This window comes from Erythrolamprus reginae, chromosome 1 (genome assembly GCF_031021105.1).
Source record: "Erythrolamprus reginae isolate rEryReg1 chromosome 1, rEryReg1.hap1, whole genome shotgun sequence".
In the NCBI taxonomy this organism is placed as follows: domain Eukaryota; kingdom Metazoa; phylum Chordata; class Lepidosauria; order Squamata; family Dipsadidae; genus Erythrolamprus; species Erythrolamprus reginae.
In genome coordinates, this window is record NC_091950.1 from 209,662,372 (window position 1) to 209,690,006 (window position 27,635).

Consider the following 27,635-nt stretch of genomic DNA (forward strand, 5'->3'; position numbering starts at 1 on the left):
ACTCCGCCCACCAGCGGAAGTTGACGTCGCCGCGAGAAGGCGCTCAGCGCCCCCTTCCATCTCGCTTCCCGTTTTTTTTCTTTCGAGCTTCACAAAATGGCGAAGATCGCCAAGACCCACGAAGGTAAGGGGGGGGGAAACAACGGTCGCCGTCTTTTACATTTGAGCCGCGCTCCTTCTGGCTACCTCTCCTCGCCTTTCCCTTCCCAACGGTTCGTCAGGTTCTCGAGAAGAAAGCGCAGGGTGTGAGGAGAATCCGGCTGGGTCTCCGGTCGGGCCTGCGCGTAATGGCGTCGCGGAGAGATTTTTTCCCCGTTTGCGCTCTCCACTCCGTCCGGCCTCTGCGTCGTCGATAGAGCAGTGGAACGGGAAGGCCCAGAAGGCGGTTGCAGTAGTTGGGGTGTGAGCCGGAGAGCCACGGGCGTTAAAGGGGATGGGCCCGTCAGATAACCGCCATCTGTTTTCTTTCCCGCTTCGATATAAGCCGCGCACTCTTTGGTGCCCGCTCGACGGATTAAAATGGGGGAACGCTTTTTGTTCGTTAAACGGCGAAGGCTTTTGTTTGACAACAACGGTTTATTATGAAGCTTGAGCGCCCGGGGGGGGGGGGGACGTGCGAGAATATGTAGGGGGCGTGCATAAGCGCACCATTGTGCCTACCGTTCCTGTCCTATTCCTAATTTACTTGTACCTACTTTGCTAATGTTTATACCAATAACTACTACCTTGTACATGCTTGACTAAATTAATAAGTACATACATAAATACATAAACAAATAAATAAATAGTAAAATATGGAGATTGGGGTCGACCGGTATTGGGACATAAGGCCCGTTCTCTTTTCATTTGGGGCGTCCGACGAAACGTAGCCTGCTTTTGGGGTCGGGTGGGAAGTTTGTGGTTTAACCTAAGACGGTTAAAAGGTCCAAAGGGGGTTTTACTAAAGGAAACCCGCAACAGACCAAACATGAGAAAAGGATCTCAGAGTATAGGAGGTGTGTGGTTATGATTTTGAACCAGGGTGGAACGACACAAGTTTAGATTCATTAATAACAACGGAAGTATTCTTGCGCATAAAGCTTACTCTCAGGGTTACTACTAGGAGTATGATTTGTTCTTAGTAAACTTAGTAAACTAAGAACCTCCCGAAAAAATACTCATAGAAAGAACCTCTCAAACGAGACAAAGTCATGTAATTTCAATTTTCAGATATGCAGGGAATTTTTTTTACAGGGTCTCAAACTTTGTTTTGGGTCAAATATGACCCGAACACAACAGCAGGGTTAAGAGAGGAACACGGTGCAGCTCTTTTTGCACTTTTCCTGCCTGAGTTATTCATTAACTTTTTATTTCAGATTGGCTTGTTCTTTTCAATAGGAAGTTCAAAATGTATCAATCCAGTTGAGCACCTTTTTTAAAAAAAAGTTAATGAGGAAATGAATTTTTCACTTTAAACTCACGGCATAAATGTTGATTGATGAACATTAAACAGTATTAAAGATCTTAGAAAAATTAGAAATTATATAAATGGAAACAATTCTAAAGATATTGGGAAAAAAGGAAAATTCAATGTTCACATAACATACAAAAAACTATTATTTATAGCAGTCATTTATATCTATTTATATCAATCTATTAATTAGAGTAGTCATGAATGTACCACATAATATATGTTTTAAAATTAATAGCATACATGTAAAACTAATCAGAAGATATTTCATCTGTTTTTAAAAATTGAATTGGCATGTATTTTGCATGGCGTTAAGATTTCTAGAAATGGTACATCAGAATGTAAAAACAAATATGGAGGACAGGACCCAACCATAGACTCATCGGTATAAGCTAGGAATGGAAAGAGAGCTAAATTTAGTGTAAATGTATTATTTAATCAGAGATTTGAGAATTTTCCTAATAGTCTGGTGAGTTAATTTCTTTAATAGAAAAATGATTTAGCTTGAATATGGACTGAAGATATTCAGGGAAAGATGAAAAATTATATGGCCTACCACTAATAATGCACGAAAGATTGGTTTTTAATAAGTTGGTCTATTTGTATTGAGAGTTGGCAAAATAACTGCATTTATTGAGATGGCTGGATACCACAGCTAGGTATTCATATATTACTTGCTAAATATTATGTATTAGTTATTTAAAAGAGACTGTGCATTAGCATGTCACATTAAGCAATAACTTTAAGAGTCCCTGATTAACTGGGATTTATCAAAATGGTAGGGTATTTTGCTCAGATGCTTCCACTTGGCTGTTGCTGTAAAGCAGGATAAAATTGAAAACAACCAACCAAAGTGTATTATGATGTCTGAATTCAGACTTCTGATTTGTTTCAGTCTTATAAATCAAGAGTTGAAAGTCATGAACAAAGATTCTAGAATGAATTCTAAGAATTAAAGTGATGCAAGCACAGCCTTTGTTTATAGAATTTTGTAGAATTCTATAGAATTTTGTTTCTTAATGTTCTTAATGTGTTTTTCTCACTTCAATGCACATAACAGTCCTTGCATATAATATCTTCTCTGATAAGTTAGAAGATCTTTAAGCTTCTTAAAAAGTTGTTTGTAACGTTTTTTGATTTCCCCCCAAAAAAGTAATGGGTAGTATTTTTACAAAATTGTAATATTGGTTAAACCAGTTGTTTGTTGGGGAGAGTTACTTAAATATGCCAGTGTTTAAGATCCCAATCCCTTTCTGTTAACTGGTCCCAGTATCCAAGTATCCAAAATGCAAGTAGATAAATAGGTACTACAGTGGGAAGATAATAGTGTTCCGGGCACCTTGGCATATAGTCATACCAGCCATATGACCATGGATGTATCGCTAAACACCGGCTCCCTCAGTTAGGAAACAGAATTGAGCATCGCACCTTAGAGTCAGACATGACTGGATACAGAAATCTTTACCTTTTTTTTTTACCTTGCCCTACTGTACTTGTTGAATGTGTATGCTGGAGAGTGCCCTTAATTAAGAGTTCAACATATGTGGTTTTTTTCCATAAGAACAAATTAAAGTTATTCTCACTTGGAAAAAATGTATTTTTGCACATTTTATTTATTTATTTATTTAATTTTTAATGCCGCCCTTCTCCTTAGACTCAGGGCAGCTTACAACATGTTAGCAACAGCACTTTTTAACAGAGCCAGCATATTACCCGCACAGTCCAGGTCCTCATTTTACCCACCTCAGAAGGCTGAGTCAATCTTATGGATGAATATGGAGCTGGAATATATTGCAATATGGTTTAAGCAAAATATGATTTGATATGGTATTGAATACCGTTGGTTAAAACATAATGCATTGCCCAATCATGTGAAACTTAAGTTTTCTCTAAAATGCTTTAATACTTCCTTTTCCTATGCATGGAGGGGAAGGCAAGCTGACAATATAAACCATGGTTTATTAATTGTAAGCATTTAACATACAGAGTAATAGAAGGTTCTCCAACTCAAAATCTTTTTTAAAAGGTAGAAAAATTAGGAAACTTTGGGACCAGTTCCTAATATTTTGGTATCTCCAATTTCTAACAGTGCTAAAAATGCTGCTGTGGGACACCCAATTGTCCTGCAGCACCATAACAAAAAAATGATTCTGATAGACTCCTTTGAGAAAAGACCCCTCCCCCTTTTAAAAAAAATATGATGAATGAATATAGGAGTTTTTTTCCTGGCTATTTTTGTGTTTTCAGACAGTTGTGTGACTCAGGTTAGAGTCTAGTTACATTCTGTCATTCAAACATTTATTAGGGTTTATGGAGTCACAAATAAAATTTGATTGCGAATAAAGCTAAACTTCTCAAAATCAGGCAGAAATTTCCCCAGAGAATAAATGTGCATTTGATGCTTTTTAAGCATATTCATATAATTGTTCTTTACGCCAAGATGTGTGTACAAGACATTCATCAAATTATACATTTAAATTGACCTTACACAGAAATCATATGCAAATTCTCAAAATCAATTTTGCCAAGATTCATAAATTAAGAGTGGAGAGAAGATAAAAGTTATAGGAAAGGTCAATGTAATGCTTTCAAGATGTTTATAAAATTGTTTTGAAATGTATATAATATTGGCTTGTAACTTTTTCACAGACATTGAAGCCCAGATTCGAGAAATTCAAGGCAAAAAAGCTGCACTTGACGAAGCTCAAGGGGTTGGCCTTGATTCTACAGGGTATTATGATCAAGAGATCTATGGTGGAAGTGATAGCAGGTTTGCTGGATATGTAACTTCAATTGCAGCAACTGAACTTGAAGATGTAAGTGTAACTTATTTTAATTAGCTACAGCACAACTGCATTGTTTAAAGATTTCATGGATTCAGTTGTTTAACCATTAAGCTTAAACAGTACCATTTACATTTTTAAAGAAATCTTGAATTATTTTAGTACAAAAGTATATTAAATAAAAATGGTATTGATCTCTCCTAATCATCTTGATTTTTTTAGGATGATGACGACTATTCTTCTACAAGTTTGCTTGGCCAGAAGAAGCCTGGGTATCATGCTCCGGTGGCATTACTTAATGACATACCCCAATCAACTGAACAGGTAAATTTTAGAATATATTAATACAATAATATAGAGAGGTGTATGTATGTATGTATGTATGTATGTATGTATGTATGTATGTATGTTTCAATAAATAAATAAATGATAGGTAGAGTATTGACAACCCCTGTGCCGAGGAGAAGAACCAACACAAGAGTCAACTGGGGTCATATAGTGGCCTCTTTATCAGCTATTCTGTGCAGGGAGTCCAAAAGACGAAAGGTGGAAGGAGTGTAATATACAGGAGAGGAATTTAAGTGGAGGCTGTTTGTGCAGCAGGACAAAACAAATGTGAGGTATTTGCCTAAGGACTGTGTGGTCCTGGCTTAATGACTATAGCAGAAATTGCCTCCATTTACTTAGTAACATAAATTCTGGTCCCAATTATGGTCATTAAGGAAGGACTATCTCTAATCAATATAATTTATATATAAACAAGATTCCTTATTTAGTAGAATATATTTTGATGGCAGATTTTAAGGGGGACCTGGGCATTTTATGCACCTAGGTCACATTTTGCCCTTTGGGTATGTTGTCCAGCCGTTGTGATGTCAATTGGAAATTAGAAATCAAATATACATGGATGCCATGAATGCAATACAACTGATTTACTTTTATTTTGAAGGTGACTTTTTCAATTTACATATGTGCTTGTCTGTCTGCCTGTGCACCTTTACACTCCTGTTTTGGCCTTTTACAACATTGCCCATTTCTTATGTGCCCCCCTGGGAAAATTAATGCCTACCTCTCTTAAGGGGATTAATGGCACTTTATTGTTGATAGAATATATTATTTGAAAATAATTATGCTGAAATCTAAAAGATTAGAACATCATCTTAATTCATCTGACTTCCATGATGTAGAAATGTGACTACAAATATAAAGCTCAGAGTCCTCGGGAGAGGGGCGGCATACAAATCTAATAAATTATTATTATTATTATTATTATTATTATTTATTCATATGTTGGTATTTTACCTAAATAATTGTTTAAGGAGAAACAGTACTAATCAGTAACCTCTTAGACTATTCAAGGTAATGCAAAGTATAGCTACATGAAGTTCTTTTTACCATAATTGTCTTCAGTTTGTCTTTTTCCAGTTTCTCTAGAATGTCTTTCAACATTCCAGAACAGATTTTGAGTACGATAGAATAATCTGTTCCAGCCTTTATCCAAAAACCTTTATTGAGAGTTGTATCTTATTTATCTCATGTTTAGTATGATCCATTTGCTGAACATCGCCCACCAAAGATTGCCGACAGAGAAGATGAATACAAAAATCGGAGACGGATGATGATTATTTCCCCTGAACGTCTTGATCCTTTCGCAGATGGTAAATTATTTTCATTTTTCACTCAACTTTATCAGTTTTGTTTCCTTAAATTATCTTTAGCCCTTTGATTTCTGTTGGCATGCTTGAAAATTCAGGAGTTTTAGTTTATACACTTTGAAAGTTGTTTGAAATCATAGCTTGCCATTTTGTTCATCCTTTATAATACAGATTTTCTTTCCAGGTAGAAGGACAAGAAAATAATGAACCATTGCCATAGAAACACAAAGGGTTAAAGGTTTCTCTTTTCTTATTGCTTTGGTTATATGTGCTGTACTTTGAGTGATTTTAATATTTAGTGCTCAAGAATCTTCCAACTTACTGGATGCTTTCAATCCAAAAGTAGAACATAAAGAATTACTGCTTTTAAAACAGTACCTATCAAACTGGAGCAGTTGATTCTCACATTTTGAATTTTCAAGCTTAAGCTTAAAAGAAACAAAAGTAACATTTAAGAATATTTGTTACTTTTAGTAGTTCAGATATATTCTGATAGATTTTATAAATCTAGCTTAGTGCAAGGGGTACCTGTGGGCCTGATGGAAGCTTTCCTTGGGTGAGTTAGTTTGACAAAGAACCTTGGAGCACCTGTTGACTGAAACTATAACTGGTTGCAGGTTTTTGTAAATTGGCATTTCACCCTGCATGAATTAATAGGGATATGGATTTTACTTGCTTAACTGTCATTGATATAAACATGTGTTGTCAGAATTCACAGGCCCATACTAACTGTCCTTAATTTCTTTCCTACAGCAGTACTGCTATATGCCAGTCCTGTCTGCATTCTTAAGGGTGCAGTTCAACACATCCTGTGTAGATAATGGTGAAAAAGTATCCCAAAGGAAAGTCCTATCAAAGCTGGTGTCAGAATGACACTGCCAATTGGGCATTGATGTTCAGCATAGAAAATGTATTACGAATTTTATTTTGTCCTAAATACTTATGCTATACTACTGGTATAGCCAATCTGCACTTTAAAAATAGTGCTTCCTAGATAAGATTGTTACTATATGGCTGGGCTTCTGTAAATATTTGAAGTTAGAATAAATTTCAAGATTCAAATTAGTATTTATGATGTGGGAAAAGACTTTTTGCCTGTGAGTATCCTTATGGTAAAAACAGTGTACTGCAATCAGTTCACAGTTGTAATAATACCTTCAAAATAAGTGGGGGGAGAAATTGGGTGCTCTTAAAGGGAAGCCCTTTTAACATGCCTCCACAAAGTAAGAATCTGGGGTTCGTTGTCCAGATTCATCAAACATATACACTGATCTGTATAATAAGACAATTTGAGTTATTTAGGTTTACAGTAGTACATATAGTCAGATATCATAGGCTTTATCAGCTTGAACAAGGTAATGTGTTGATTATAAATATCTTTCCAAAGTGTTACTAATGGTAAAGAGATAATTTTCTAGGCTTCTATTCTGCTGCTTGAAGTCAGAACTGCTGATGGAGACAAAAGGCACGAAAGTGTACGTATTCCGGATTAGCAACCCAGGAACCCATCACTTCTGAAGACTCTTAACTGTGCTGTCATTTTATCATTCTTATCTCCTTTAAAATATTTGTTTTAAGCTGTGTAGTTATGTTTGTGTTCAAACAGGTTAAATTGATCAGCAAAGTGAATAAAAGTAAGATTCGTATAATTTCTTAAAAATCAGACAATATTAAAATTAATTGATTTTGAAATAAAGTAAAGTTAGAATAGAGCAGTTTTAAAAGCCAACTTTTCTGCTTTTCCTGCACTTATTATGCTTTTGTCCTGTTGCTGTTCTCTTCTGCAGGTGGGAAGACACCTGATCCTAAAATGAATGCCAGAACATATATGGATGTTATGCGTGAACAACATTTAACAAAAGAAGAGGTCAGTTGGTTAAGATAGTACACTCAGTTTCATTTCTCTTGGGCAAGGCTTTATTTAGTTCATGGCATGTTGAGGAGTTCCTGAAAAACCATTAGTACTGCTGTCTTCTTTTGGTGTATTTCCTCTCTGCTTAATGTCCACTATTGAATGCTTTGGAGACAGAATACTTAAGAATATTGTAGGAAAATTTAGCGATATGCAACATACAGAGAGGTTCCTCTAACATTAATGTTGAAATGTTGATAATATACAATTATATGAATATTTAAAAGCCTGTTGAAATTCCTGTCTCAATAAATTGATTAAAAATTCTGCCTTGGTGTACATGAAATAGGCTGATTTGTCTGCTGAATAGATAATGCTTTCAGAGAAATGCATAACACATGTTTCAAGTATAAATTATTCAGATAAATATTTATTTAATTTAAAAAAAACCTGACTTACACTACCTAGGAAATACTGTGACAATTTAGAAAATGTAGACCAATATATTCTGTGTTTTACTTCATATGCCACTCTCTGTATACGTGGTTTGGGTCCATTCATTTAACTATAGAAGTTGTTGTCACTTAATAATGGTAATGGGACTGGAATTTCTGTTGTTTGACATGCTGCTTAGTGGCAGCAGTTCTGGTCTCTGTGGGGTTGCCATTTGTTAAGCAAATCACCATTAGTGACAGCTTCCCCATTGACTTTTTTCTTGGAAGCCAGTGGTGACGGTCTCAAATGATGCTCATGTGACCATGGGAGACTGACTAACATAAGTATGAGGACTGGTTGGAAATGCCACTTACTGAGCACTGTTATGAGTTTGAATAGCTGCTGAATGCTGGTTAAAGGAGGATCATCTGTAATTGATTATAATATTTTCTCTTTGACAGAGAGAAATTCGACAGCAACTAGCAGAAAAGGCTAAAGCTGGTGAACTTAAAGTCGTCAATGGTGCTGCATCCCAGCCACCATCAAAACGCAAACGACGTTGGGACCAGACTGCTGACCAGACTCCTGGTGCCACACCTAAGAAATTGTCTAGCTGGGATCAAGCTGAGGTAACATCTTAATGCATGTTCTATTTTTTATCCATTAACTTTGTATTTGCCAAGTTGGAAATAAAGTACAGTAATACCTCATGATACGAACTTAATTGGTGCAAGGAGGAGGTTCGTAAGACGAAAGGTTCGTAAGACGAAACATTGTTTCCCATAGGAAACAATGTAAAGTCAATTAATCCGTGCAACCAAAAAACCCCCCCCAAAAAAACGGCTTTCCGGCTGTTTTAAAAGGTCGCAGCCGGCCTGGGGGGCTTGCCAGCACCCCCCGCACCCGGGTTCGGGGTGCGGGGGGGTGCTGGCAAGCCCCCCAGGCCGGCTGCGACCTTTTAAAACACCCACGCTCTTCCCTCTCCCCCGCCCCCGCAAGGCATCGCAGCGACAAGCAGGTTTTTCCAACGCGGGTCTTATGCGCCCGAGCCGCGTTTCCCCCCACGTCCGGGCCCACGCACCTCTTCCAGCGGGCTATTTTCCGCCGGTAGTAACGCAGCGCCTCCTGCCCGTTGAGCAGCTTCTCGGCCGGCCTCTCGGGGGTGCTGTAGAGCGGGTGCGCGAATAGCCTCCTCAGCTTGGAGTGGGGGGGCCTGGCTGCTCAGGTTGGCGGGTGGCCGAGTCCGGAGCTTTGGACCGGCGGCGACGGCGGCTTCTTCGGCGGGGCAGGAGCAGCGGGGCTCAGCCGTCTCCGTGGCCGGACCGAGGCGCCGCCTCATTTGGGGCCAGAGGTGGAAGTAGAAATCGGCGCTGAGCAGCGCCCCGAGAAGCAGCAGAATGAGCAGCCGGTCGCGCCGGGTCCCCAGCATGGTCAGCGCCGGCGGCTGGGCGAGAAGCAGGCCGGGCGCGAAGGCAGCGGCGCACGGGCGATGCCGGGCCGTGGGTGGGAAAGGAAGGCGAGCCACGCGCCTGTTTGGCCGCGAGAGCCCGGGCGAGTCCCGGCAGGGCCTCTGCCCCGCTGCCGCCGCAGGAGCAGGTGGGGGAAGCCGAGGCAAGGGAAGCAGCAGGCAGCGCCCCGCTTGTGGCCGAGAGGCGACCGGCTGCATCTTTGCCCGGTGGCCTCTCCCGAGTAGGCAGACCGTGCCGCCTCTGGAAGGATGGACGCGTTGGGCGTTTGTTTGCATCACGTGATTGACCGGGTGAAATAAAAGATCTAAAAACCCCTTGTCTCCCCAACCCGGATTTTTAGATCTTTTATTTCACCCGGTCAATCACGAGATGCAAACGAACGCCCAACGTGTCCGAAAGCCAGAGACTTTGGCTAGAGGTCTCTCCGACGAGCTCCGGTTCTCGTTGGAGAGACCGCTTGCCAAAGTCTCTGGCTTTCGGACACGTTGGGCGTTTGTTTGCATCTCGTGATTGACCGGGTGAAATAAAAGATCTAAAAATCCCTTGTCTCCCCAACCTGTATTCAATCCGGGTTGGGGAGACAAGGGATTTTTAGATCTTTTATTTCACCCGGTCAATCACGAGATGCAAACGAACGCCCAACGTGTCCGAAAGCCAGAGACTTTGGCTAGAGGTCTCTCCGACGAGCTCCGGTTCTCGTCGGAGAGACCTCTAGCCAAAGTCTCTGGCTTTCGGACACGTTGAGCGTTCGTTTGCATCTCGTGATTGACCGGGTGAAATAAAAGATCTAAAAATCCCTTGTCTCCCCAACCCGGATTGAATACAGGTTGGGGAGACAAGGGATTTTTAGATCTTTTATTTCACCCGGTCAATCACGAGATGCAAACAAACGCCCAACGTGTCCGAAAGCCAGAGACTTTGGCAAGCGGTCTCTCCGACGAGAACCGGAGCTCGTCGGAGAGACCTCTAGCCAAAGTCTCTGGCTTTCGGACACGTTGGGCGTTCGTTTGCATCTCGTGATTGACCGGGTGAAATAAAAGATCTAAAAATCCCTTGTCTCCCCAACCCGGATTGAAAACAGGTTGGGGAGACAAGGGATTTTTAGATCTTTTATTTCACCCGGTCAATCACGAGATGCAAACAAACGCCCAACGTGTCCGAAAGCCAGAGACTTTAGCAAGCGGTCTCTCCGACGAGAACCGGAGCTCGTCGGAGAGACCTCTAGCCAAAGTCTCTGGCTTTCGGACACGTTGGGCGTTCGTTTGCATCTCGTGATTGACCGGGTGAAATAAAAGATCTAAAAATCCCTTGTCTCCCCAACCCGGATTGAATACAGGTTGGGGAGACAAGGGATTTTTAGATCTTTTATTTCACCCGGTCAATCACGAGATGCAAACAAACGCCCAACGTGTCCGAAAGCCAGAGACTTTAGCAAGCGGTCTCTCCGACGAGAACCGGAGCTCGTCGGAGAGACCTCTAGCCAAAGTCTCTGGCTTTCGGACACGTTGGGCGTTCGTTTGCATCTCGTGATTGACCGGGTGAAATAAAAGATCTAAAAATCCCTTGTCTCCCCAACCCGGATTGAATACAGGTTGGGGAGACAAGGGATTTTTAGATCTTTTATTTCACCCGGTCAATCACGAGATGCAAACAAACGCCCAACGTGTCCGAAAGCCAGAGACTTTAGCAAGCGGTCTCTCCGACGAGAACCGGAGCTCGTCGGAGAGACCTCTAGCCAAAGTCTCTGGCTTTCGGACACGTTGGGCGTTCGTTTGCATCTCGTGATTGACCGGGTGAAATAAAAGATCTAAAAATCCGGGTTGGGGAGACAAGGGATTTTTAGATCTTTTATTTCACCCGGTCAATCACGTGATGCAAACAAACGCCCAACGCGGCCATCCTTCCAGAGGCGGCCCGGTCTGCCTACTCGGGAGAGGCCACCGGGCAAAGATGCAGCCGGTCGCCTCTCGGCCACAAGCGGGGCGCTGCCTGCTGCTTCCCTTGCCTCGGCTTCCCCCACCTGCTCCTGCGGCGGCAGCGGGGCAGAGGCCCTGCCGGGACTCGCCCGGGCTCTCGCGGCCAAACAGGCGCGTGGCTCGCCTTCCTTTCCCACCCACGGCCCGGCATCGCCCGTGCGCCGCTGCCTTCGCGCCCGGCCTGCTTCTCGCCCAGCCGCCGGCGCTGACCATGCTGGGGACCCGGCGCGACCGGCTGCTCATTCTGCTGCTTCTCGGGGCGCTGCTCAGCGCCGATTTCTACTTCCACCTCTGGCCCCAAATGAGGCGGCGCCTCGGTCCGGCCACGGAGACGGCTGAGCCCCGCTGCTCCTGCCCCGCCGAAGAAGCCGCCGTCGCCGCCGGTCCAAAGCTCCGGACTCGGCCGCCCGCCAACCTGAGCAGCCAGGCCCCCCCACTCCAAGCTGAGGAGGCTATTCGCGCACCCGCTCTACAGCACCCCCGAGAGACCGGCCGAGAAGCTGCTCAACGGGCAGGAGGCGCTGCGTTACTACCGGCGGAAAATAGCCCGCTGGAACAGGTGTGTGGGCCCGGATGTGGGGGGAAACCCGGCTCGGGCGCATAAGACCCGCGTCGGAAAAACCCGCTTGTCGCTGCGATGCCTTGCGGGGGCGGGGGTGAGGGAAGAGCGTGGGTGTTTTAAAAGGTCGCAGCCAGCCTGGGGGGCTTGCCAGCACCCCCCCACACCCGGGTTCGGGGTGCGGGGGTTGCTGGCAAGCCCCCCAGGCCAGCTGCGACCTTTTAAAACACCCGCGCCGCTTCCCATGTGTCTCCTGGAGCCGAATGCGGAAGTTCGGCTTTGCTGTTCAGCTTCAGGCTTTGCTGTTCGGCTCCGGGAGACAGCTGCGAAGCGGCGCGGGTGTTTTAAAAGGTCGCAGTCTGCCTGGGGGGGCTTCCCAGCAACCTCCCGAACCGAACCTGGGGTTCAGCAAAATTTTGCCTCGGTGTTCGGGAGGCTTCTGGGAAGCCCCGCCGCCCAGCTGTTACCTTTTAAAACAGCCGCGGGGCTTCCCAGCAGTCTCCGAACGCAGGTTCGTAACTCGAAAAAAGTTCGTAAGAAGAGGCAAAATTTTTCTGAACCCCGGGTTCGTATCACGAGTTGTTCGTAAGACGAGGGGTTCGTATCTTAAGGTACCACTGTATAGGATAAGCTATAATACTGCTCAATGGATACCTGTTTCAAGCACTGATAAGATTCTATGACATTTCTAAATTAATCCATCAATGCAAATGAATCTGCAGGTCTGAGCCTCAACATTAAAAAAAAATAATGTATCCTGTTATTTGAACCAGACATAAGACTGTTGATTGAAAGATATAAGTGTTTTTGTAAAAAGTTAATACTTTTCCTTGAAACCCTATTTTGTTTGTTCAGACACCCGGACATACTCCGTCACTGCGCTGGGATGAAACACCTGGTCGTGCAAAGGGTAGTGAGACGCCTGGAGCCACCCCTGGATCTAAAATATGGGATCCAACTCCTAGTCATACACCAGCAGGAGCTGCAACACCTGGGCGTGGTGATACACCTGGTCATGCAACACCCGGGCATGGAGGTGCAACTTCCAGTGCTCGGAAGAATCGATGGGATGAGACTCCCAAAACAGAAAGAGGTATTCTTTGTGGAACATGCTAAAATATGTTTAGTATACTGTATCAATCAGTAAATTAGCACATTATGTTTAGCAGTTTATCTTAATTGCAAATGAGACCAACTGCTTCTTTGGTGTGCTATTGGAAAGCTTTTGAGTTCATGAATTTTTATTCTTTTAACTTTATGTTTGTCCCCCTAGTTCTATTAAACTAGCTATATCTTGATGACTAATATTTAAGCTTAAAGTAGAAATGTAGGTGACCTAATAAGCTACTTTTTAAAAAGGAGTGTATTTTGGGTATGTTTATGGAGGTCTTTTGCTCAGAAGAGCAAGACAGTATTGCATATTAGTAAGCTCCCTGTATATCAGTCCCAGAAATTAAGCTAGTAACTCAGTATAACTTTGCTTGGTTTAATTATTATAGATAAACCTGAGATTAGATTAGTTAAAAGCACTGTGAAAGTTTTCATCTTTACTTGTGAATGGAATTCAATTTGAAATGGTTGGATTTTGTTTTTCAGATACCCCAGGACACGGGAGTGGATGGGCAGAAACTCCTCGTACTGATCGAGGGGGTGATTCCATTGGTGAAACGCCAACTCCTGGAGCGAGTAAAAGAAAATCACGTTGGGATGAGACACCAGCAAGTCAGATGGGTGGCAGCACCCCTGTATTAACACCAGGCAAAACACCAATTGGTACACCAGCTATGAATATGGCAACACCTACACCAGGTAATTTCAGTTACCTTAATAGCCAAAAATCTAGTAATGTCTGCTAGACATTACATGGTATTGCTATTACATGAGAAGGGATCTTTGGCCAGTAGAATTTTCATTATATTCTTAAAGTTTAATTAAAGTACACATACATCTGCCCTGCTTGTCATTTTCCTTGAATAGGAACATTTTTGAAAACATTACTTCTCACAATGACTTGAAAACTTTGCTAAGAATTTTTTAAAAATATGCATATTGTCTCCATGTACTTCATATATTGAAAAATTCTTTATAGGGCACATAATGAGCATGACTCCCGAACAACTCCAAGCCTGGCGATGGGAAAGGGAAATTGATGAAAGAAATAGACCCCTTTCTGATGAAGAGTTGGATGCCATGTTTCCTGAGGGCTATAGGGTACGGAATAAGCCATGTACAATGATAGTATCAATGTGCTAATTTCAATGTATACATAAATAATCTACATGTCACTAATGGGAATAAAATATTTTGGTTCTATATGAACTATAAAAAAGAAATCTTTTAAAAGGCCGAAGATATTTCATTCTAAAATTTAGCATGATCTCGAAAATTAGACTGAACTTCAAAGATCTATTTAGAATGAACCAAAGTAGCTGAAAAGCTAATTCATCCCCCACTTGTTGATTTTATTGTATCTGATTAAACGGTAAGGGAGTTAATAAATGGTTGAGGAGGATCCTGGCTTTCAGCTCTTTCCATGTTGTTCTTTCTTTGACCACAACATCCTCTAATGCAGTTTCATTAGTAGGAGCTAAAAATTAACCCTAATAATTCTTTGAAAAGAATGTAGGACAAGATACAGGCATATTTTACCAGATTCATACTTTTCCAGTCTTTAAATACTGATATTCAAGAAGTCCATATCATTGGTGCATATTTTCCGGGAAGAGAGTCTTAGAATTGAGAAGGGCGGCATAAAAATCAAATAAATAAATAAATAAAAATAAAGGGTTGTGATAGCCTGAGTTACTTGGACACTCTACCTTACATGCACCTTTGACAGAATTGTATCCCAAAAGAGAGCTTGAGAACCGGCAGTGTTCAGTACAGTACAATGTACAGTAACTCTCAGAGTAAAATGACAAAAACTCTGAGTCATGGCATTTGTTGCCTTGGTCTGGAATAGTAGAGCTATGGGAAGGCTAGTTAATTGCTTTCTGTTGGGCCAAGCTGCCTTATAAGTTTCTTATTTTAGTGGAACATTGGGAATGCTATATAAATCACCTTGAGCTTCTAGAAAAAAGGCAGTGTATAAATTAACTTGAAACTTCCTAGAAAAAATAGCTCTTTTCAGTTTGAAGTACGAAATTCCTTTTTCTTCTGTGATGTGACTCTGCTTATTTGTCTGTTCAGGTTCTCCCTCCCCCAGCAGGTTATGTTCCTATTCGTACTCCAGCTCGTAAACTTACAGCAACACCAACTCCCTTGGGTGGTATGACTGGATTCCACATGCAAACAGAAGACAGGACTATGAAGAGTGTCAATGACCAGCCCTCAGGAAATCTTCCTTTCCTAAAACCAGATGACATACAGTATTTTGATAAACTGTTGGTGAGTTCTTTGTTCTGACAGTGTTGTGTTCTTTGGTGAAGAAATTCAAGTAAATATATGTTAATCTTGTACATATGTGACAATTACAGGTTGATGTTGATGAATCAACTCTCAGTCCAGAGGAACAGAAAGAAAGAAAAATAATGAAACTGCTTTTGAAGATTAAAAATGGCACCCCTCCAATGAGGAAGGTAAAATAGACTACTTCTGTATCAATGGCATTTTCCTTTCATTCCCATTTTTGGTTCATTTTGTCTTTGTTCCTAGATTGCTTTCAGCTTTGAGAGGTGTATGTGTGTCCGCATACTCTCTCTGTCTCTCTCTCTCTCTCTCTCTCTCTCTCTGTCTCTCTCTCTCTCTCTCTCTCTCTCACACACACACACACACACACACAAACACCCTTTATTAATAAGCTGCTTCTGAAATATTCTTGTTTGCTTTATGTGTCATAACTAAAATGGTTCCTATGTTGAAAGGCACTGTGGTATCAAATGTAACAGCAATGTATGTACCTTTATAACTGATTATTTGACAACGGAATTTTGGAGTGAACAGACTATATATAATACTCTGCTTTTTTTCTTCTGCTTCCATAGGCTGCTTTGCGACAGATTACTGACAAAGCTCGAGAATTTGGAGCTGGCCCATTGTTCAATCAAATTTTGCCCCTTCTGATGTCTCCAACCCTTGAAGATCAAGAACGCCACTTGCTTGTTAAAGTTATTGACAGAATCTTGTATAAGTTGGATGACTTAGTCCGGCCATATGTGCACAAGGTTTGTGTCTCTGAATGTAGTATTTCAGTGTGTTACATATTTGATCAGAAGCCTCTTGTAAACTCATAATTGTAACTAGATTTTGTACATAAATATAGAATGACACTGGCTATAATTGCAATGTAATGCTATTCTAGGATATAGGATTTTATGTGCAAGCTTCTAATCTTTGCCATATTGTTTCATACACTTTTCCCTCTCCTGTTGTTTTTTCAAATGATAAGAGAATTAGCATCATGTAAAAACAGAATTGTGATTAGAAACTAATAATAGGCTATTTTTTTCAAAGTCCTTGGGGTTGACAGGGTTTTTTAAGCAATTGATTAAATATATCATTTTAATAGGCTAAGAATTGAAATAATTGAAATGAACCTTAATTTATTCCACTTCCCAGCTATACAAGCAACAGAGAATGAGCAGGCAAGCCACAGGTTTTAAACAGTCCTTCAAAGAACTCTTTAGTGTTACCTATGAATTGCTATCTTGTTAAATTATTAGTTCAGATAGTTTCTATGTGAGTGTGTGTATAGTTTTCCAAAATTAACCTTTAAATGGAAATCTTAAGCTATCAAGTTAGATCGGTAAGTGTTTACTTTACAAGAGACTGAGGTTTAATTTGTGCTTGCAAAGTTAATATTACATTATTTGTATTAAACATTAATTTCCATGAGTTTTGATTTTTATTAAATTTCTTTTAGATTCTTGTGGTCATTGAACCTTTGCTGATTGATGAAGATTATTATGCTAGAGTGGAAGGCAGAGAAATCATTTCCAACCTGGCTAAGGTAATCTATCTTAATTTATTGGGTTGATATTAACAGATACTACCTTAGAGGTAGAGGAATAGATATGCCAAATCATTGTGTACAATTTGAATTGATGTATAGATATGCACACCAAATTGAGCTGTTAAAAAAGAAGGTTTCACTTTAATCCATATTCTATTTCTGAAAAGCAGCCAATAATGGCAAAATATGGAGCATGGATTTTTTTGGATTTTGATTGGATTAACAGCCAATGTTTTGGGGGTTTGGTTGGATTAATTCTTATGTTTTTGGTCCATTCAGGCAGCTGGGCTGGCGACAATGATCTCTACCATGCGACCTGATATTGATAACATGGATGAATATGTTCGTAACACAACAGCTCGAGCTTTTGCTGTTGTTGCTTCTGCGCTAGGAATTCCATCCTTGTTGCCATTTTTAAAAGCTGTGTGCAAAAGCAAGAAGTCCTGGCAAGCCAGACACACTGGCATCAAGATTGTGCAGCAAATTGCTATTCTGATGGGTTGTGCAATTTTACCCCATCTCAGGAGTTTGGTTGAAATTATTGAGCATGGTAAGTGTGTTAAATGTGTTACACAGTGCTGCTGTTGTGTAACTGTGAGATTGAATGATTTAGAGTTGAATGTTAGTAATCTAACAATTAAATGAAGTGGATTAAAGCAGTTGTTTTCTGTATTCCTTTTGAAATGTAATAGTCTTTACATTTAAGAATAATAAAACTTACAGTTGATCTTTATCCTTTACTTCCTCATGACAAATTAGCCCTCATGACAAATCAATACTGTATTGTTAGGTTGTAAGCAGTATATATCAATTAGATGGATTTTGCAGAAGTATAGGATGTTATGTCAAAAATGAGGTTATCTCTGGTGAAACAAACTATTCAGTATGTTGATATTTGTCTCTTATTACAATCCAGGAAAACTCCCTGCTTATTTTTTTGCTTTCATCTCTTTGTTTTCTGGGCTCTATCGCATTCTGAAATCCCCCCCAAAACCCTTCTGCTGTTGATCTTGTCTATCTCAAAGTTTATAAGACCTACTACCTATTGCAATACCCTAGTACCCTAACATCATTGCAGACTTTCCATGATGTTCCTCCAAAGCTGCCATCACCTGGACTTCTAGGACAGTTGCTGACTTCCCACCAAATATTAAGTCAAAAATTATTCTAGATCAGTGGTGGTGAACCTTTATTTTCCTTGGGTGCCAAAAGCACACATGCCCCTGCTATTGCATGCATATGCGTGCCCAAATGCATAATTCAATGCCCCCCATGCATCCCGCACCCCCATGCATGGGCGCATAACCCACCTGCTCCCATTTTCTGACTTCTGGTATGCCCATTTTTCACCTTCTCCAGGCTCTAGAAGCTTCCCTGGATCTTGGGGAGGGAGAAAACACCATCCCCCCACCCAAGGCCCTCCAGAGGCTTAAAATGCCCTCCCAGAGCTTCTACACAAGCTGAAAGTCAGCTGACTAGCATGTATGTGTGTGGTGGAACTTAGGTAGGGCAACAGCTCGCATGCCAGCAGATATGGCTCCACGTGCCACCCGTGGCACCATGCCATAGGTTCACCATCATGGTTCTAGATAGTTAACCCTGCAGAGCAGATCCTTGAATCTCTGGAAAAACCAGAGTTTCTCTTTATCTGAAAGCAGTAAGGGAAATTGAACCTTCCTTATTTAAAAAATAATAATTACCGTAGATGTTCTCCGCCCCGCCCCCCCTTTAGCAATATGTTTTTAAAATGGCAGCATAGTTACACACACACACACACACACACACACTCTATAATAGGTAAAAGAAATCTGAAATAGAGAATAAACTACATATTTGTTTTGCAGGCTTGGTTGATGAGCAACAGAAAGTACGCACCATTAGTGCTTTAGCCATTGCTGCTTTAGCTGAAGCAGCAACCCCGTATGGTATTGAATCATTTGACTCTGTTCTAAAGCCTCTCTGGAAAGGAATACGTCAACACAGAGGAAAGGTATGTCTAATTTAACATCAGCCAGATAATATTATTTAACAGGTGATGTTATTTATAATAACATTTGTTTTATATATATGTTTTAGGGTCTGGCTGCTTTCTTGAAAGCCATAGGATATCTTATTCCACTTATGGATGCAGAGTATGCCAACTACTATACCAGAGAAGTAATGCTCATTCTTATCAGAGAGTTTCAGTCTCCTGATGAAGAAATGAAGAAGATTGTGTTGAAGGTACGTAGCTATATTTGAACATGGAAGAATTTGTTGGATTCTGCTTTGTTCTGCTGATGGAAGCCTCGCCATTGTGAGATAAAGAAAAATGGATATGACTCTAAGATGCATGTAGAGAGGTGTACATAAATGTAGAGATGGTGGTAAAACTTAGAACTTCAGTTTCTTAATAAAAAATATTCATGATTGGCACCTACATTTCATTTTACCTGAAGAATTAGACTTCACAATTTTAAAAATATGTTTATATGTTCCTGTCCATTATCCAAATAATCTTGAAGTTTCTAAAATAAAGGTATAGTAGCTTTTTAAGATTTGCTAATGAAGTAGTGACTGAACTGAATTCTGAACTAATTGAACTAGTTTCTGAGGAGATTCTAAAGATTATTAGTGTAAATATGAGAAGCCTATAAGTGCTCTGGATATTGCTAAATTCACAGACCGCATTAGTATAATCACTCCATATATGCAAGCACATTCAGTGTCTTACTTTCTGGAAAATTTTACATCAGCTTGTCTTTTTTTTTGCAGGTGGTAAAGCAGTGTTGTGGTACAGATGGTGTTGAAGCAAACTACATTAAAACTGAAATTTTACCTCCATTTTTCAAGCATTTCTGGCAGCATAGAATGGCATTGGATAGAAGAAATTATAGACAGGTATGTTACTATTGATATCAGCTCAGTAAATTTTAGCAGAAATTCCTAACTACATTGAGCACAATATAGATAATACTAAAGGATGCTTTTTGTTGGTCAAAATTTAATTCCAATTGCTGGGAAGTGGAATTGGGAACATATGTAGAAGTCTCTAAGCAGCGACAATCAATGTAGAAGAAAAGGAATATATATTGTGTGCCTGATACATATATATCCTAAAGGGGAAAGAAATGGGGTGTTCCCTCATGTTTTACTTTGTGTTTGGTTACCTGTTACCAGCTACCAGTATTTTTCAGAGTATAAAATGCACCGGAATATAAGACAAAACTTAGTTTTGGGGGAGCAAAATAGGGGGGGAAATCTGCTTATCAGCTATTCATCTGGCTAATGTCCTTACTCTGGTTAGCTTCAGTGCATTATTTTAGGTTAGGGCTTTTAAAAAAACCTTATTTGGAGAGAGTAACAATGAAAAGCCTGCAAGCCGGTAAGATTGTTAGTACAGTATATAGTTATGGGTGGGGAAAAAAAGCTTTGAAAAAAGCTACATTCAAAGACACACCCAAATTTTCAGCCTCTTTTAGGGAGAAAAAGGTGTGTCTTATACTCCGAAAAATATGGTGATTTGTGATGGTATCTAGTATACTTTTCAAAAATCCAGATGTATCTATTTTGCCTTTATCCTTAATACATTATTTTTGTTTGGAAATGGAATTGAGATAATTCTAAACTTCTAAATTGATCATTGATGCCACAAAACTCTTGTGTTCATTGTAGTTGGTTGACACAACTGTGGAGCTCGCAAACAAAGTTGGAGCTGCAGAAATTATTTCCAGGATTGTGGACGATCTGAAAGATGAAGCTGAGCAATATAGGAAAATGGTTATGGAAACTATTGAAAAGATCATGGGGAATCTGGGTGCAGCTGACATTGACCACAAGTTGGAAGAACAACTTATTGATGGCATTCTATATGCCTTCCAAGAACAGACTACAGAGGTATTTGAATATACTCACAAAAATTATTCTGGATTCAGATTCAAGTTACAACAAATATTGGGAAATGCTGGAAAGAGATGTTCATGCCATCAAAAGTCACTTGATTGTTGCAGATGGCAAATTAATAATGTTAGAGATACATAAGGTCTGTTTAATGAGATATTTCATTTCTTACTAGGGCTATGTTTGAACTGAGATAAACTATTCTCTGCCCCAGTAAATCATCAGCATCTTTTTCATGATAGGAAAGAGCTCTCAAGCTTTCTTCTTCTATATTTCCTGCTTTTGGAGTCAACTTAGTCCTTTTTTCAGTAGAATAGAAATTAATATTAAAATTCTTAAATTCTCTTTGATGGGCATCATTGCTAAATATTCTGAAGATAGAATTGATTTATTTCAGTGTAAGGGCTGGGGTTACTGTAAATTATAGAAAGTTCTTGCATTCTTTTCTTATCAGAGGACTACAGTTCTAGTGCTTGCAATATTTCTTGCTTATCAGGTCACTTGAAAAGATGATAGCCTAGAATTTCATCTTGCCGGAATGTGACAATAAAAACCACAATCAAGGCAGTATTTTAACACTAGTCTAATTTTTTTTATTGATAGGACTCGGTGATGTTGAATGGCTTTGGAACAGTGGTAAATGCTCTTGGCAAGCGAGTGAAACCATACTTACCCCAGATCTGTGGTACAGTGCTGTGGCGTTTGAACAACAAATCAGCCAAAGTGAGGCAGCAAGCTGCCGACCTGATATCTCGTACTGCAGTTGTCATGAAAACCTGTCAAGAGGTATTCACTGTGCTCTGTCTTCTTCCATAAACATCTGCTATTGCTTTAAAGTTGTTGCATTTTAAGCATTTTTCTTTATCTTTTGGTCCTAGGAAAAATTGATGGGTCATTTGGGTGTGGTATTGTATGAGTATTTGGGTGAAGAATACCCAGAAGTACTGGGCAGTATCTTAGGAGCTCTTAAAGCCATTGTGAACGTCATAGGTAAGTATGTGAATTGTGGTTGGAGTGACATTTTTACTTTGAAAAACAGAAATGGAGATTAAATGTATTGTTTCCTGTATTTAACAGGTATGCACAAAATGACTCCTCCAATTAAAGATCTGCTGCCAAGACTCACACCTATCTTGAAGAACAGGCATGAAAAAGTTCAAGAGAATTGTATTGACTTGGTTGGACGTATTGCAGACAGGTAAATTCATTTGTAACACATTATAAATAATTAAATATATCTTAAGAATAAAATTACTTCTTAAAATGAATTTATGCAAGTAATTCTCGACTTACAATATAGTTCATTTAGTGACCATTCAAATTTACAGTATCACTGAGAAAAAGTGACTTACAACCATTTTTTCCAACTGTTTCAACAATCCTTATGGTCACGTGATCAAACTTCAGATGCTTGACAACTGACTCATATTGATGATGGTTGCGGCGTCGCGGGGTCATGTAATCGCCTTTTGCGACCTTCTGACAAGTAAAGTCAGTGGGGAAGTCAAATTCCCTTAATTGTGTTACTAAATTAATGACCCTAGGGGTTCACTTAACAACTGTGGGTAAGAAAGATCGCAAAATGGAGCAACATTCATTTTACAACTGTCTCACTTAGTGACATAAATTTTGGGCTCAATTGTGGTCGTAAACTGTACAGAGTTTATGAAATCTGAATTTATTTATTATTATTATTTGGATTTGTATGCCGCCCCTCTCCGAAGACTCGGGGTGGCTCACAACAAATGAAAAAACAATCCAATACATAATCCAATTAATTAAAATATTAAAAGTTTTATTAAAAAAACCTATACTAACATACACACACACAAGCATACCATGTATAAATTCAGCGGGCCCAGGGGGAGATGTTTAGTTTCCCCATGCCTGACGGCAAAGGTGGGTTTTGAGAAGTTTACGGAAGGCAGGAAGAGTAGGGGCAGTTCTGATCTCCGGGGGGAGTTGGTTCCAGAGAGTCGGTGCCGCCACAGAGAAGGCTCTCCCCCTGGGGCCCGCCAACCGACATTGTTTAGTTGACGGGACCCGGAGGAGGCCCACTCTGTGGGACCTAATCGGTCGCTGGGATTCGTGCGGCAGAAGGCGGTCTCGGAGATATTCTGGTCCGATGCCATGAAGGGCTTTAAAGGTCATAACCAACACTTTGAATTGTGACCGGAAACTGATCGGCAGCCAGTGCAGACTGCGGAGTGATGGTGAAACATGGGCATACCTGGGTAAGCCCATGACTGCTCTCGCAGCTGCATTCTGCACGATCTGAAGTTTCCGAACACTTTTCAAAGGTAGCCCCATGTAGAGAGCATTACAGTAGTCGAACCTCGAGGTGATGAGGGCATGAGTGACTGTGAGCAGTGAGTCCCGGTCCAGATAGGGCCGCAACTGGTGCACCAGGCGAACCTGGGCAAACGCCCCCCTCGCCACAGCTGAGAGATGGTTTTCTAATGTGAGCTGTGGATCAAGGAGGACGCCCAAGTTGCGGACCCTCTCTGAGGGGGTCAATAATTCCCCCCCCAGGGTAATGGACGGACAGATGGAATTGTCCTTGGGAGGCAAAACCCACAGCCACTCCGTCTTATCCGGGTTGAGCTTGAGTCTGTTGACACCCATCCAGGCCCCAACAGCCTCCAGGCACTGGCACATCACTTCCATGTTCTTATGAAGACCATGTGCCTACTATCATTGCCTCTGTCCTCATTAAATACCTTTCATCTTTCCTTTTCCCTCAAAATTTAGTAGTATATTTCAGAGATAGAAAATTCCCAACCTACTCTGTTTTTAGGTCCAAGAGAAGTCAGGACAAAGCTGTTCTCCTGCCGAGAAATCCCATCTTATTTAGTGCCTTTCTCTGCATAGAGAAAAGTACAGAAAGACCTTAGCATAAAGAGAGTGACTGCATCTATCAGGATAGATAATGCCATCTTGTAGAGGTGCTTTGGTGTAGAGGTTAGAGTTTTTGGGGAAGGAGGTCGTCTCTATAGATGCTACCTGATCTTCTCTACTATTTCACCTTAATTTGGCAGATGTATTTAAATGTTCTTTATTAATGTTATTAATACCATTTCCTCTTTCTTACAGAGGAGCAGAATATGTTTCTGCAAGGGAATGGATGAGGATTTGCTTTGAATTGCTTGAATTGTTAAAAGCACATAAGAAAGCTATTAGAAGAGCTACTGTGAATACATTTGGTTATATTGCAAAAGCTATTGGGTAAGTACTGATTTGTTTAAATGGGAAATAAAAAGTTAATGCTACAGTTTACTGTAATTATCTTGGATGTTAGTGGCAGGACATTCTTACATTGAACACTTGACCTAGCTTAGATTTTATGCATTTATCTGGAAATTAATTTCTTGAACAGAATTTAACATCTGAAACAGAAGAGGGCATTGGTTCATTCAATGTAATCATTCCAAAGAGAATTGGAAAGAAGAAAAAACAAGATGAAAAAGTTAGCAGTTTTAAAAAACCCTGATATAATCTGGCTGCGCGTTACATGTAAAAAAATGTGATTGATTAAATAAGTTGTTAGAATTTTTACCAAGGAAAATACTATGCATCAGACATTATCACATGAGCTTCCCCATGATTATTGTAAGCTTGTGTAATAATTACATATAAAGTTAATTTAGTTTCATATGATTTTGTAAGCGCATTCTAAAACTTCTGTCAACAAAAATACAAAATCTTTTCTTGAAAAGGATTAATTGTATGGATAGGCAGGCAGGCAGATTTCTAACTGTAATTTTTCTCTAACATTTTTATCTATCCCTCATTTTAGGCCCCATGATGTGCTTGCAACCCTGCTAAATAATTTGAAAGTACAAGAAAGACAAAACAGAGTGTGTACAACAGTGGCAATTGCTATTGTGGCTGAAACGTGTTCCCCTTTTACAGTACTGCCTGCACTTATGAATGAATACAGAGTTCCAGAGTTGAATGTTCAGAATGGTGTATTAAAATCTCTTTCTTTCCTATTTGAATATATTGGAGAAATGGGAAAAGACTACATCTATGCTGTTACCCCCTTACTTGAAGATGCTTTAATGGACAGGTAATTTTTCCCTCCACACCAAACTATTTTGTTAGTTTTTTTCCTTTGCTCTTATTTGCCAGGTTATAGTAAACCTAACAGATATTAAGCCAATTACATAGGTTCATGACTGTCATTCTGTGGAAGGGCCATAGAGACATGCACACTGAGATGTGAAATTTTGGGGCTAGCTGAAAATTATTTTTCTAAGGAATATACACATATATACAGTATATATATACTGTGTGTGTGTGTATGTGTGTGTAATATGTTTTTTGCTGATAATAAAATATATTTTGAAATTCAGCAAAAACGTGACATATCTATGAATCTACGTATCTATATCTACAAAAGCATATATACACACATACATTCATTCATTAGCATATTTGAGAGTTGTTCTACAGTATATAGCAGTGATGGTGAACCTATGGCACGGGTGCCACAGGTGGCACGCGGAGCCGTATCTGCTGGCACACGAGCCATTGCCCTAGCTCAACTCCAAGTACATGAGTGTGCCAGCCAGCTGATATTTGGCTCACACAGAGGCTCTTGGTAGGGCAATGATCTGGCAATGTTTTTTTTCTTCTTTTTTGTGGTAAGGAAGCAGTTTTGACTTTGAGTCAAAAGGGGGGAAGTTAACTCTGCCAACTATCAACCCAAGACTAGAAGAGAAAAAGATGAACAGTCATATTCGATATTAAAATATTTTATTTTATCAAATTAGAACAATTTCTGGCTCAACTTAAGCTTGCTGGCAAAAAAAAAGAAACTAGAAAAAATAGGGAGCAAGTTACTGATAATTTCTGCTATACAATTTCTTTTTCAGGGATCTGGTGCACAGGCAAACAGCTAGTGCAGTAGTGCAGCATATGTCTCTTGGAGTATATGGATTTGGTTGTGAGGACTCTCTGAATCACTTGCTAAATTATGTATGGCCCAACGTATTTGAGACATCTCCTCATGTCATCCAAGCAGTTATGGGAGCACTGGAGGGCCTAAGGGTGGCTATTGGACCTTGCCGGATGTTGCAGTATTGTTTACAGGTAAGTTGAATAAAAATGCGTGCCTAGATTTCTGAATAATTTTTAACCATAATATTACATCAGGAAAATTATTTAATTGAAGAGTATCCTGCCAGCTGTCTTAAAGACTTCTTTATATTGAACTGTAAAAAATAATTGTAATGTAGTAAGATTCTATGTATATGATTTGCGAATGAACATAGGTAATGAAATCTTCCAAGATCAGGTTTTGCTAGTTGAAAATTTTCTGAATGATTCATATGATAAGAAATAATATTTAGCATGGGCAACATATACATTTGTCTTAATAAACAGATAAATTATTTCAATAAAAGACTACATAAGCCACAAAGTATAAAATCAACTGATAAGTAGAAAGGCAATGGCTACATACAGTATAAGCAGTTGGTGGGATTCAACCGATTGAAGCAAATTGTTAGCTCTGACAATCAGCTGGAGTGAACCAGTTCACCCTGATTATCAGATGGGCCAATCTGTTATTTTTCTACCTTTATCTTCTCAGCTGAATTGCGTAGGAGAGCCAATTGCTGCGCAAATCAGCTGTGTTACACTTCCAAAGAAACCTGATTTTTTCAAACTGTGTGTGTGTATAGCGCATGTCTAGCCTGGGCACACGCACAGTGCACGATCACTGAACTGGGAGGATCCCAGCACTGCTTATAAGAACTTCTGCATTATTGTAATGTAGCTTTTACCACACCCTTCTTGTGGTCTATTATGTAAGTAGCTTCTCAAAGCGTTTGCAAACTATTTCTAGTAAGGATGAGCTAGACTATATAGATCAAATTGAATAGCATGATACTCAGATTGCTGAAATGTCATAAAACGCCATTTCTTTGTAAAATGATCAGTAAATAAGGTAATTTACTTAAGTGCAATTTAATTTCTGGTTCTATTCTTTTCCTAGGGTTTGTTTCACCCTGCCAGAAAAGTCAGAGATGTGTATTGGAAGATTTATAATTCCATCTACATTGGTTCACAGGATGCTCTAATAGCACATTATCCACGAATCTACAACGACGAAAAGAATACCTACATTCGTTACGAACTTGATTATGTCTTGTAATTTTATTTCTCATTTGTTTTGTGTTCAATAGACAGCTATTCCATATTTGGTTCAGAACTGGTGATGTACAATTTTTAAGACACTGCAGAGTACCGTAGAATGGTCAGAGGCAGAGCTTAGCATGATTTTTAAATAACATGTCTTTGTTTTGGTGTTAAAGCCAGTAGTGACCAAGAACACAATGATTGCAGAGAATATGAGGAGGGAAATCATCTTGATGAGGATTTAAGACTCTGTTCCTTGTGTTTAAAGGGGCTGTTTGAGAAATAAACATTTGTGTATAAAATATTAATGGTTATTTGTGTGTGAGCATTTTTGGGCAGGGAGACATATAAGAAGTCTCAGATCATCAAGCAATTCATGTAAAAAGGTGACATATTACATTTTACTTGTCTTTGTCATACCCTAGCTTTTGAATAAATAAGAAACGTTCACATTTTGATTGTTGTGTCTTTATCTTGAAAAA

General features: G+C 40.0%; 1 protein-coding gene across 3 annotated transcripts; it reads left to right on the forward strand.

Moving 5' to 3' along the window:
* Positions 1 to 27,605, forward strand: SF3B1 (splicing factor 3b subunit 1). 3 transcript variants are annotated; one of them, XM_070732116.1, is made up of 25 exons: positions 2 to 124; positions 4,100 to 4,266; positions 4,456 to 4,557; positions 5,777 to 5,891; positions 7,676 to 7,755; positions 8,637 to 8,804; positions 13,035 to 13,272; positions 13,776 to 13,988; positions 14,269 to 14,390; positions 15,369 to 15,566; positions 15,656 to 15,757; positions 16,163 to 16,342; positions 17,041 to 17,127; positions 17,410 to 17,680; positions 18,975 to 19,120; positions 19,207 to 19,353; positions 19,885 to 20,010; positions 20,785 to 21,006; positions 21,613 to 21,795; positions 21,888 to 21,999; positions 22,087 to 22,207; positions 24,103 to 24,234; positions 24,806 to 25,078; positions 25,887 to 26,103; positions 27,011 to 27,605. In XM_070732116.1, exons 1-25 carry the CDS (start codon positions 97 to 99, stop codon positions 27,167 to 27,169), a joined length of 3,909 nt encoding a protein of 1,302 aa, XP_070588217.1. In that variant the 5' UTR covers positions 2 to 96; the 3' UTR covers positions 27,170 to 27,605. The 3 variants fall into 3 exon arrangements, 2 of the variants coding, with proteins under 2 accessions (XP_070588217.1, XP_070588219.1); XM_070732118.1 differs by lacking the exons at positions 2 to 124; positions 4,100 to 4,266; positions 4,456 to 4,557; positions 5,777 to 5,891 and adding an exon at positions 6,073 to 7,363; XR_011557322.1 differs by lacking the exons at positions 16,163 to 16,342; positions 17,041 to 17,127; positions 17,410 to 17,680; ... (9 more) ...; positions 25,887 to 26,103; positions 27,011 to 27,605 and adding an exon at positions 6,073 to 7,363 and having other exon boundaries at positions 1 to 124; positions 15,656 to 15,707.
* Positions 27,606 to 27,635: the final 30 nt, after the last annotated feature.